This window comes from Momordica charantia (genome assembly GCF_013281855.1).
Source record: "Momordica charantia cultivar OHB3-1 chromosome 7 unlocalized genomic scaffold, Mcharantia_2.0 BLBB01000007.1, whole genome shotgun sequence".
Taxonomy (NCBI): Eukaryota; Viridiplantae; Streptophyta; class Magnoliopsida; order Cucurbitales; family Cucurbitaceae; genus Momordica; species Momordica charantia.
In genome coordinates, this window is record NW_028275165.1 from 1,023,324 (window position 1) to 1,036,063 (window position 12,740).

At 33.9% G+C, this 12,740-nt stretch overlaps 1 protein-coding gene across 1 annotated transcript; it reads left to right on the plus strand.

The window, feature by feature from the left end:
* The first annotated feature begins 1,650 nt into the window (after nucleotides 1-1,650).
* On the plus strand, nucleotides 1,651-5,216 carry LOC111022591 (uncharacterized). Its single transcript, XM_022299755.2, has 3 exons — nucleotides 1,651-3,182; nucleotides 3,661-4,038; nucleotides 4,919-5,216. The coding sequence occupies exons 1-3, from the start codon at nucleotides 1,735-1,737 to the stop codon at nucleotides 5,001-5,003; spliced, it is 1,911 nt and encodes a 636-aa protein (XP_022155447.2). The 5' UTR covers nucleotides 1,651-1,734; the 3' UTR covers nucleotides 5,004-5,216.
* Nucleotides 5,217-12,740: the final 7,524 nt, after the last annotated feature.

Sequence of the window (12,740 nt, forward strand, 5' to 3'; positions counted from 1 at the left end):
AATTTAATTCTTCATTTTAAAGTTTCAAATTCAAATTCTGAAAATATTCATAAAAATATTTTCTTCAAAATTTTCACTGTTTGGATCACATAATCATTTGAATAATCATTTAAAAAAATAAATATATATTTTTGAAAGGGAATCGTTAAAAAAAATATTATTACTTGTGTTTAATGATGAAGTTTGGTGCAAAATTGATCAGACTTAAGAGAAATAAGATAATTGAGTTGGTTTTTTGTTCCATTTTGTGAGTTGATATAACCTTAATTTTATGCAAAGTTGATTTTCATTGAAATCAATCAGTTTTGGAAGATTCTTAATCTTTCTTTTTCTATAAATTAGTGGGTAAATTTTGCAAAGATCGATTACTTCTGTTCAAATTTTTTTTATGAATTTAAAACTTTCGAGGTTTAAATATGTTTTTTGTCCCATGCTTTCGGTTTGGTTCATTTAGCTTTTATTTTGATATTTATACTTTCAAATTCTGTTTATCTTAGGTCCTCTACGGTCAAAATATTTATTTTGGTCCTGTACTTTAACAAAAACAACTATTTTAATCTCTTCATTTTCAATTTTCTCTAAATTTATGTTAAAATTTTACAAATAATTACATTTTATGATTACTTTTTAAAGCATAAAGATCAACATAGACATTTTAAAATTACATGGACTAAAATGAACAAAAATTAAAAACCTAATCTACCTTTGGAAGTACATCAATTGAAACGACTACAAATATGAAAATAATATTTAAACCAGATCTCAAATAAAAATTAATATACGTCCAAAGTTGTAAAAATTGATCCTATTTCTTGATTCGAGATATATGCCAATTATTTTTGTATCATCCTTTCTGGTCCAAATGAATTATTAGATTAGGCCAGCTGTGTTGTTTTATCGTTTTCCAATGAGTATCAGTGGACTTGTGCGACTAAAAGCTGAGAGATCCACAGTGGGTTTTATCGTTTTTGCATGCCATCCAATCCAATCCACTAAATAATTGAGTATCGCTCCATGTCCCACTCTTATCTTCAACGTGCACAAGTTAAAAATAGTTTGCAAAGATCTTAAATATCAGCGTCGATGCAAATATCTACGTCTCAATTTTACAAAAAATGTCGGAGATATTGGCTGATATTTCTTGAAAAATTATGAAAAAAAAAACTTGTAAAAAACATTTAGATTAATGGATAAGTAGTGCACTTATACATTAGTGATATTTTGTTGATTTTTTTTTTGCCGTAATATGAAAATGTCAGTGTGTCGATGAAAATTTAATAGCATGATTCTGACCACCATTAAAAAATTGATAACTCATTGTTTAAAAAATAAATTATGTTTTTGCATTTGTGTCTTTTAGTTGTCAATTTTTTTACATAACTGGTCGGGACCATGTAGGTTCTTACATGTTGAGATATCGAATAAACGGGGTTTGATTGTATAATGATAACTTCCCTAATCTATTAACTTAAGTTTTTGAGTTCATTAGTGATTTAATCTTCGAGCTGGTTCGTATGTCGTTTTTTTTTTTTTTTTTATCATGGGTGGTTTATTACGTTTAATATTACAAGCAAGGAGCCAAAAATATTTTTCGTGAAAAAATCTAAAGGGTGAAGCTGCTTGGCATTACCCTATAAAAATCTTCCCCAATCCAACCTCCAATGGCACAGAAACACCACACATCATTTACAAAGAAAGAAGCATTGACAGAAGGAAAAAGAAAGGAGGGAAACAATGAGTCATCTTCTCGGGGGACTAGGGAAAGCTGTGAAGGGAGTCGGGAAAGTGGTCGAAACCGCCGGTGAGGCGGCCACCGGCATAGTCGATGGAGCCGGAAAGACGATCGCAGCGGTCGGCGACGCCATGGCTGGCAAGAAAAAGCCCAAAAGAGGCCTCAAAGATATCATAGTCGGACAAATGAACGAAGATTTTAGCGACGGAGACGACGACGACATGAAATACAACGATCCCAATTACGATTACAATGAAGAACTGAAGAAATACGAGAAAGAACTCGACCAACGGATGAAATATGCCAACGATCAACCATTTCCAATGGGAGACGAAGAAGAACAAAACGACGACGGTTTTGTCATAGACGAAGCAGAACAGAAGCTGATGAAGAATGACGGAGGAGAAGAAGTGGCAGAAGAATCAGACAAAGAAGAAGAAGAAACACCAAATATAATCCCAAAGAATTTCTCTCTCAAATCCCATCGCAACAACAAATACCTCCGCTACACAAACGACGGCGAAAACTCCGACGGTCTACTCCGCTTCTCAAGCAAGAACATCGTCGGCCCGTACTCAAAATTCGCCGTTCGCGCCTCCAAAAGCCACCGCGGTTTCGTCCACATAAGATCCTGCTACAACAACAAATTCTGGATCCGTCACTCCGCCAACGACAATCGCATCGCCGCCGTCGCCAACGAGGAGCAAGAAGACGACGTGTCGGCACCGTCATGCACGCTTTTCCAGCCAATTTTCATCCCAGAGAAAAACGGCTGCTACATCCGACACATCCAGCTCGACAAGTATCTCTCCATAGACGAACAAGACAATTTAGTCGCGAATATTGGACTAGAAAACGTGGGAGAAATCGACGAGAAGACGGTCCTCTTCACCGCCGTTGATTGGGACTCCATTTTCGTACTCCCCAAATACGTCGCCTTCAAAGGCAACAACGGCGACTTCCTCGAAACCTCCGGCAAATATCTCAAATTCTCGGCCTCCAGCGTGGAAGATCCAGCGGTCGTGTTTGAGGTGATCGCCATGGAAGATGGTTACATTCGGATAAAGCACGTGAGATCTGGCAAGTATTGGAGGAGAGACCCGAATTGGATATGGTGTGAATCCATAGACACCAAAAGGAGCGATCCCAACACTTTGTTTTGGCCTGTCAAAGTTGATAACAGCATTGTGGCTCTGCGCAGCAAAGGCAACAATCATTTCTGCAGGAGTCTGACGGCAGATGGAAAAACTGATTGCCTTAATGCTGCAGATTCCACCATTACAAACCCTGCACGACTTGAAGTGATCGAGGTTGTTGTTGCGAGGAGCATTGAGAATGTGGAGTATCGGGTTGAGGATGCCAGGGTTTATGGGAAGAAGATTCTGACGGTGTCGAAGGGAGTGGCCATTAACAAGACGGAGGTTGCAGACCACGTGACCATGAAGTTTAGGTATGGATCCCAGTAATTTATGTATATTATAAACTTTTTATCAATATATTCATGCGTTTCATCACAAGATCAATGAGCAAAGAGAGGAGTAGCTCATGTCTATTATAAACTTGGTAAGGTCCTTAACATGCCCCTGATCGGTCGGATACTATTTTTGAACCGCATGCTCGTTTAAAGTTTTGGACTCTGATACCATATGAATATTTGTGGGGTTCCACCAATTGATTTTGAGATGGAACTGCTGAATATTGATATAGTATGAGAGTCCAATGAGCATACGGTCAAAAAGTGGGATGCGACCAAGATTGCAGGTTAAGGATCCGACATAGAAAAGATAAGAGATGAGTTTATATTATAAGTAGGCTACTCCGATCCTCTTTACTGTCAATTGGTTTTTGAGATGGAACTCATGAATATATTTATACCTTTGATATGTTAGGTTAGATTATTTATGTTTTCAATGTGGGATGCTAGACAGGTATGAGAAGAAGGTGGAGAGGATGTGGAGTTCGTCTGTTTCGATGACTTTTGGGATGGCCGCAAAGTTTACGACGAAGATTCCGACAGTGGGGAGTATGAAGTTCGAGCTTTCGTTTGAACAGAGCAGCGAGAAGACGAGGGAGGAGAGCGAGAAGGAAAAATCGTTCGAGGAAACTTCAGAGACCATAACAATTGCTCCAATGTCGAAAGTGAAATTTGGTGCTGTGGTGTCGCAGGGATGGTGTGATATTCCTTTTAGCTACACTCAGAGGGACACTTTGAGAGATGGAACACAAGTAACGCATCGGTTTGAGGATGGGATTTTCACTGGAGTTACTACGTATGACTACAAATTTGAGACAGAGAGGCTTGCAATGTGAGTAGTTTGTGTGTGTTTTGTTTTTTTTTTTGTCTGTTGGATTCTATGTTACTGTTTTGTTTGGTTTGTGTTTGGGGAATCTAAGGGTAAAGAATAATTAATGGCCTTGAATGAGTGTTTGTAAATCAATAAATGTTTCAAAACTTCTCAAAGTTAAACTCATTACCCAAACTTTTTATGAACAAGTTAAAAAGGCTAGTTTGATAATGTTTTCTCGTTACCCCGTTTTCTTTTTCGAAGAACTAGGTTTGGAAACAATTTTTTTTTCATGTTTCTTTTTTTTCTTTTTTATTTTATTGAGAAGGAAATTGGTATCAATATTTCTTGTTTCACTCCTAGAAATAACATTTTCGTTAGAAGAATTTTTGGATATGTCAATGACAACGGTATTTCTTTTGATGCACACAAGTTCGTCGGCAGATCAATTCTACTTATGCCGACGAATTGCTGAAAATGTTGAAAACTATAAAAAAGACACTAGAAAGAAAAGCCGATGCTTTTGGTGGCGTTAGGAGAAGTGTGTTAAGAATCTTATCAAAGATTTATAATATACGTGAATTATCCTACTTATAGTCAATTGATTTTGAGATGAAATTCCATGAAAATTGATATGATATCAGAATCCAAAAAGCTCAAATCAGCATTTGGTCAAAAAATAGAATTCGACTAAAATTGATGAGCCAAAAAAGAGCCACCATCTTCAGGAGGCATGTTAAAGGTTTCATATTGAAAAAATAGGAAAGAACTAACAAAAGTTAATAATATAAATGAACTACTTTTCTTATTGTCAATTGATTTACTTCTCATCTCTTCGTCTCTAGGTTTCTTTAAGTTGTCTGACAGCGTTGTGTGTGTGTGTTTTTATGTTTTGTTGCAGCTGGGATGGAGAAAATTGGTCGAAGACAGTCGTGTCGAGTTCTGGAGCAGTGGAAGAAGATGACGAATCCAGCGGAAGCGACTAGTTAACGAACAAATACCTGAAAAATAAAACTGCCACTGAGTATTGTGTGTGCTTCTTGTATTTTCAATTACTGTAATTTGTTTGTGTTGGTAGGACTGGTTTTATGATGTTGTGTCTGTGGAATCTAAGGGTAAAGCATAAATTGGTGCGGGAATAAGTCTTTGTAACCCTTTTCTGTTTGAAAATCAATAAATGTTTAAACTTCTCTTGATTACACTCGGTTAGAATCCATATAAATGAATTAAATTTACCCAACTCATCAGCTTAAACTTTGGGTTGAGCGGTGGTTTATTCATCCTTAAACACTCATTACCCGAACTTTAAAAATATAACGTTTCTGTTTCTTGTTTAATCCATAAATAGAGAACTGCTTTAGATAATTGTTGTGTTTTTTTTATTATTAAAAAAGAAATAGAAACCTGTTTAAGTAACAATTTCTTGTTTCTTTTTATCCAAAATTTAAAATTAAAAAGTAAAACAAAATTTATGTGAGTTTTTAAAATTAGATGTTAAAATTTTTAAATGTTATATTTACTTTTTAATAATTATTATACATTTAATAAGTCAAGATTAATAAAATAATACTTTTATTTGTGTTTTTTTTTAAAAATTGGGAACAGGAACAGGCTCGTTTGGTAACGTTCATGTTTCTTGTTTCTCTTTCTTCATTTTTAATAAAGAAAAATGATTTGCATAGCTCCAACATTCATGAATTCAAATATGATAAAACAATTTTTTGTTTATGTTGTGGAACAAATTTGGAAATGGGAACAAGAAAGGAGAAACTGGTTGTTTCCAAAATTTATATACAATTTTGAGAATGTTCCCAACAAAGGAGAAACAAGAAACATGGTCATGTTGTAAAATGCTTAGGTTTCTCAAGAAAATTGGAAACGAGAAACAAGAAATGGAAACCTTAACAAACAGGCCCTGTTTCTAAGCTGCAAATCACTCTAGCACATCTGCTAAAAATATCCAACTTGTTGATGCTGATTTCTGGGTGAGGTCCACGTAGGTGCCATATATGGCTTTGTCTCGAAAAACTTAATGCCTGCACACACAACAACCTTGAATCGTTATGGTGCTTTGCGGAACGCATTTTGATATTTAAGTTAGAACTCAAATAGGGGCAAATGAGTACGGAGCATGTTGAATGATAAAATTTGACCAATGATTAAATATCACGTCATCCATTTAAAATTATATTTAGGATTAATCTTAAATTTACACATGTCCTAAATTAATTTTAAAATCGACCAATCAAATCATGTCACATGTCTCTCTTATGGTCGTCTGATAAAATCAACTAATTGGAAGAGCTTGGGCCTAAGCCTATGACCCGTAAAACCCATAGCTCATATAAGACCCACCAAAACTCTATAAAGGGAGGGACTCACATCTCATTTGAGACATTGAGAAAAAGCCCGAAGAATTTGAGATTAAGGGCCCTCAAAGCATTCAAAATCTTTTACAATCATTTAGAGTCAAGCGAAGCATCCAGAGCCGACAAGACTTAAAGAATTTGAGACTTGAAGACTATGAGACTTCAAGAACATTGAATCTTCCCTTAGTAAAGCAAAACGACTAAAGAACTCTTTACCAAGCAACAAGACTTGAAGTCGAAGATTTCATCAAGCTGCAAATTCTTCATCAAGCTTCAAAGCCGGAGAACTTCACAAGCTACAAAGTTGAAGAACTTCAACAAGCTGCAAAGCCGAAGAACTTCACGAGCTGCAAAGCCGAAAAACTTCACAAGTTACAAACCGAAAAACTTCAACAAGCTAAAAAGCTGAAGAACTTCACAACCGTAAAGGTGAAGACTTCGAAGATTTTTCAATAAGTTTAAAGCCCAAGACTTCACAAAGTCTTCATCAAGCTACAAACCAAAGAACTTCATGAACAAGTCGACGTCTTCAACAAGCTCAAAATCGAAGACTTCAAAGATCCTTCGATAAGCAAGAAATTGAAGGCTTCAACAACATTGATTCAAGAACTAGCTCAGAAGCACTTGAATTAAAGTTTACACTGGAGAGAATTAATCAGAGAATTATACATAGAGATTATACACTACATATCATTTAATATGAATACGAGTTCATTAATTCGAGTTTCTCTTCTTTGAATTTCTCGTCGAACACAGTATAAAGAATAAGAGAGAGTAGTAATTTTCGAGGGTGGAATCCACTTGAGAGTGTGTGCCGAATTTTGACAAGGAATTGTGTAGATAATACAACTTACTTTTGTTAGGGTTGTCATTTTCCTTATATATAGAGATTGAGAGAGGGTTCGAGTGAGAGGTCTCTACTCCCTTGAGTGCACACGGGGGAGGTGTGGTGCGCCAAGAGTCTGCAGAGACCACTGGTTGTCTTTCGTATGAGATGTGGAGTGCTGACCTCAACCTTGTCACTAATGTTCTCAGGATCTCCTTTATGGTGCACTTGTCATATTGTCATATTAATATGGTGTCAAATCAATCAATATCTATATAATAAATATATTTCACATCATTAATTAGTTAACAATTTGAAATAAAAGTCAAAACGAGCATATGTTTGCAATAATTGACATATGTTTCAAATTAAGAGGTTGTGAATTCGATCCATCACCCTTACATATTGTACTAAAAAAAATTGAAATAAAAAGTAAAAAAACAAATCATAATTTACAGATGTTGATAAAACATGAATTATAGCACAGTGGTAATCGACGCCTTTTGAGATTAGAAGTTTGAATCCCTATATCTCTAATTTTTTGATTAAAAAAAATACAAATTAGGATTATCAATTGAAAATTTTATCAAAATTCAGAAATTTACTTGTTTTTTTTTATATATGCTTTTACACATAAAACAAGGAAACACTCGGTAGATAAGCTTATTTTTGAAAAGATAGGAAATGAAACATAAAAAGATTATTAACTAAAACTTTAGTCTTATAAAGTTGACTAAAATTCAAAAAATATATTAAAACTAATAAACTAGAATTCTTTAATTAAAATTGAATTCTCTCTCTCTTTTTTTAGTTCAATAAAGTTGTTATAAACAACTTAGAGAAAATAGCAAGAAAAGAAAAGATATACTGATTTACTTTCTGCAATGAACCAAAATGGACTCTTTATCTGAGAAATAAAAAAATAGTAATGAGTTTTTATTGTTTATTTATGTTCTTACCGAATAAATCGCGATAATCACAATAGATCCTCGAAAATACTTTAGGATTATAAAACAAGTTAGCACTCCAACGATCTAATCAGTCTTAACACTAAAAATAATAGAAATGTATATGGTAACAAGTGTCTTTTTTTTTTTTTGCGTACCATCTCCATTTGTCTTATGGTATTTATAAAGAAAGGAAAAAATAACCGTTGAGGAGTTTGGCTCCCCATTTGAATAAAACAGTTCCCACCCCGTAGAAATAGGGAACATGCGGATTGAGTGGGAGAGCAATTAGACTGTCATGACGTAAATAGTGGAGTAAACCGTTCAGCTAGACACCCGATTCGGTGGAATGTTCAACTCAGTTATTATCTGACCTAGTACTTGGATGACTTCCCCTGTAATTAAGTTGATATAGTGATGTGTCTTCGACATTCAAGGGTTAAACAATTTATTATTATTTTTTTTTTGTGTTTATCATTTCCACGGGTTTTATATGATTAGATAATATATTCAGAAAAATTTCATTGGCAACCTCATTTTCTCAAATTAATTTCATAAACATATTCACAAATAATATTTCTTCAATAATAAATTCATTAATAAGTAGTTGATTTTTTTAGTACAACATAAGATGAGGATCAAGACTTTTAGAAGCATCAATGTCTCTCATTTATGTCTCATTTTAGCCAAGGGATGTATATATTATTGTGGCCTCATTTTCCGCATTTACTTTGTGCATATAACATATATCACATAAAATTAGTTCTTTAGATACTCCTCTCATTGCCAATCAGTTTTGTGATAGAACCCATGAATATTAATATGGTATGGGAGTCCAACAAACTCAGACGAGCATCTGATCTAGCCCACTTGTATTATAAACTTTTGTTAGGTTCTTTATTTTTTCAATGCGGAGTCCTTAACATGTTTCCTCAAAATCGTAGTTCTTTCGACTCATCGATCTTGGCCTGATCTCATTTTTGGATCGGGTGCTTGTTTGAGCGTTTTGGACTCTGATACCATATCATATTCATGAAGTTCCATTTCAATACCAATTTGATTTTGAGATGGAACTCCATGAATACTCGATAAAAAGCAGCCTCAAACTTTCCTAGTTTAGATGCTATGTTTTCTTTCTTTTTCTTCTGTTATGCACTTGTAGTATTGTTTTGGAAAGATAGAAATTGAGAATCTGTTGGGATAATGGAGCTAAAACAGATGACCCGTGTCCTACGAGAAAAATGATTTTTCAACACTACTACCAATTCTTACAAGAAGTAGGATATTATTGTCTTATAAGGATTACAATGTTGTTTTCGTATAAAGATGAGATATTTGATCTCTTATAAATAGAACAATTTTGTTAAGGTTTCATTTGTACAGAATCCAAATAAGAGAAACTTGAGTGGTTGTGGGTAGTGTGTGAAAAAAGGGATATGTATCTCGTGGGTTTAGTGAGGGTATTGTGTAATCGGTAGCCATTGTTAGGATACTTAGAAGCAAGATAGTAATAAGATTTCCATTGTAATATTTCCCACTATAGTTGAATCTGCTTTTTCACAGAAGACTGGACGTAGTCCCAAGATAGAGGCGAGCTAGTATAATCCCTTAGTGTTAAGTTTTCTATCTCTATCTCTTATTCCTTTGTTATTGTTACTTATATACTTTTAGCCTGTGGAAGGAGAAAATCAAATAGTCCATGTTTGAAGAACATATAGGAGGATCGATTTATCTATTCTTTTTTTTTTCCAATAGAATCAATTATTAAAGATTGTGAAAACTATTTGATAAAGTACTCAAGATCAAGCGAGCAAAATGTAAGAATTGAACCATCATGACAATATTGAAATATGGTAAAAAAAAATTAAGCAGGTAAAAATTACTTAACAATAAATATTGAGATCAAGCTTAAAATAATCCAACATGACTGGATTGAGTTAATTCCCGCAAAATTAGTACTGTCTAACCCCATTATCGCTCAATGGGAGGTGAACATAGTTTTTCGGTTAAAGATATATGTTTTAAATAGTTGAGCTCTGTTTTAAAACTTGGCAAGTATATCTATTTTTTACACTAAACTTTTGTCTTCATCAAATAAAAAATTTATTATACTTTGATAAGTGTTGCAATCTTTATCTTAAATTTAAAATAAGTGTTATTACAATTTTACCTTCAAATGAACTCATTTGAACATCCATTATATAAAATATCATTATATATGTGTTTCGTGAAATCAGCGAGCGAGTTTTATCGATTCTTGACCTTTCTTTTCGTTCACATTTAGTGAGTGTGAATTTAACCAAAGTTGATTGGAAGCTAAAAAATTGATAAAATTTTTACAATGATCACTCATCAAAGTCTACAATTGAATTTAATGAATTTAAAATTTTCAAATAAGTCTCCACCCCGAACACATACTTAAAGAACTTAGGTTAACCATTATTCTGCACCCGAACATAGATAAGATAATTTTTCGGACTAATTAACTTCTCATATCAAACAACTCCAAGTTAAACAACGACGTTACCTCAAATGTCTCCTAAGTCTATTTCCCAATAATGCTATTTAAGATAGCTTTTTCTCGGAAGAATATTAAGATTATAAATGCTAAAACAGAATAAAATCCACCATTCATGAAAAAATTACTAACTCTTGACTACTTGAGATCGATATAATTTTTCTCCTTAATATTAGTGGTTGATTTATTAAAAAAAAAAATCAATGGATATAATTTAATAATAAAATATATTTAATTCTAAAATTAGTTCTCTCTTAATTATAATTATAAAAGGGGATTCAAGCTCAGGATCTTTTAGTTGAAAATAGATACCCAACCCAGTTGAGTTATGCTTCAAGTTGGCTGCGCTGATCAATTTTACTAAATAAATTGAATACAACTAATAATATTTCGGTTAAAATACTAGTTTGGTTCTGTAATTTTAGCTTTTGTTCATTTTGGTCATCGTACTTTTAAAATGTTCGTTTTGATCCCTGTACTTTCAACTTTGGTTCATTTTAGTCTTTGTACTCTCAAAATGTTCATTTTGGTCCCTGTACTCTTAAAAGTGACTATTTTGATCCTTCAATTTTATTTTTAATCTCCTTTTTTCTATCACAAATTTCAACCGACATTAGAAACAATACATTTCTTAAAATGTAAACACTACACTTTATGCTAAAGAGTTTCCGTTATGTGTAAAATTTGTGTTAAAATTTTGCAAAAAGTGACTAATTTTAAAAGTACATGGACCAAAATGGACATTTTTCAAAATACATGGACTAAAATGAACTAAAATTGAAAATATAAGAACCAAAATGAATATTTTCAAAGTATATGAACTAAAATGAACCAAGACTGTAAGTATAGGGACCAAAGTAGTGTTTTAACCTTGATAACTCTCCAAATAGAGAGTTATTTGGGTATAATGTTGGTATAAATTAGCTAAAGATAGCATCCCTTGCATACTTAGTCACTGTTTTTGTTCTAAAAAGATCATAAACACTAGCTTTGTACATTGTAGTATTGTCAATTGCAATTAAGCTAATTTTGGTGCATTTTGCTACAACTTTGACAATGCTACAACATCAGATCCAGATTCAGAAAGCAACAGAAAACGACAAGCTGACAATGAAAGGATTGCCCAACGGATTTACCACAGTAATTGGAGGTTTTAACAAAAAGTGAGAGATGGGTCCCCCAAGGTCCGTGTTGTTGCCCTAATATCTGAAGAGGGTATAAATACAAACAAGAGGAGAAGCCTCCGGGGACACACACATCAAGAAACATTCCCCTTGTTCATCCTTGGAAGGAATCCACCCTCATTCCAAGAAACTCTCTCTAAGAACCGTTGGAGAAAGCGAAGAGAAGAAGCAGACTCTTCAGTGGCATTTGGGAGCTGATCTTCAGCTCATTTTCTTCATTTTCTCATCTTTGTATTATTTTCATTCCTACATTTTGTTTGACTCTCCTTATGGCTTTGCATAGCTAATCAACTTGTATAAGGGGGAGACGTTCTAAACTTATTTTCTGGACTGTAACCGTGCTGTTTGTCTTAATGGAAGTGTGCTTTGAGTTGAAGTTGTTTATCACTCTAGTTTCAATGTGCTTGATCATCATTTTGAAATATCTCTTTGATAATGTTTGGAAAAATGTATTAAAGAGCGAAACCCTTCATCTTGAGCTAGAATCTACTTAAGTTTAGCGTGTGGTGACTTAGGGATAAGCATCACCTAGCTCAATCATAAAAACTGTGTGTATGTGCTATTGATGTCTGTCTATGAATGTTAGTAGTAGAAAATTTGAGGCGTTTGGAAGAGCATCTTGTCTGTTTGACCACTGCACTTACTCCATTAATACTATAGCATAGTTAGGGTGGCCCAGAAGAGTCGACTTACTCTCCCCCTTGCGCCGTTAATTTTACAAGATCTTACTAAGTGATTGTGGATGTTTGGTACTTATAACGAACTTACCCCTTGTGTTTGCATTAAGATATTTATTTCAAGGTTTTTATCTCAGCACTGTGTAGTTATTATTTGGAAGAAAAGCCTATTGTTTGTGTAGTACTTTCTTGAGTGAATATT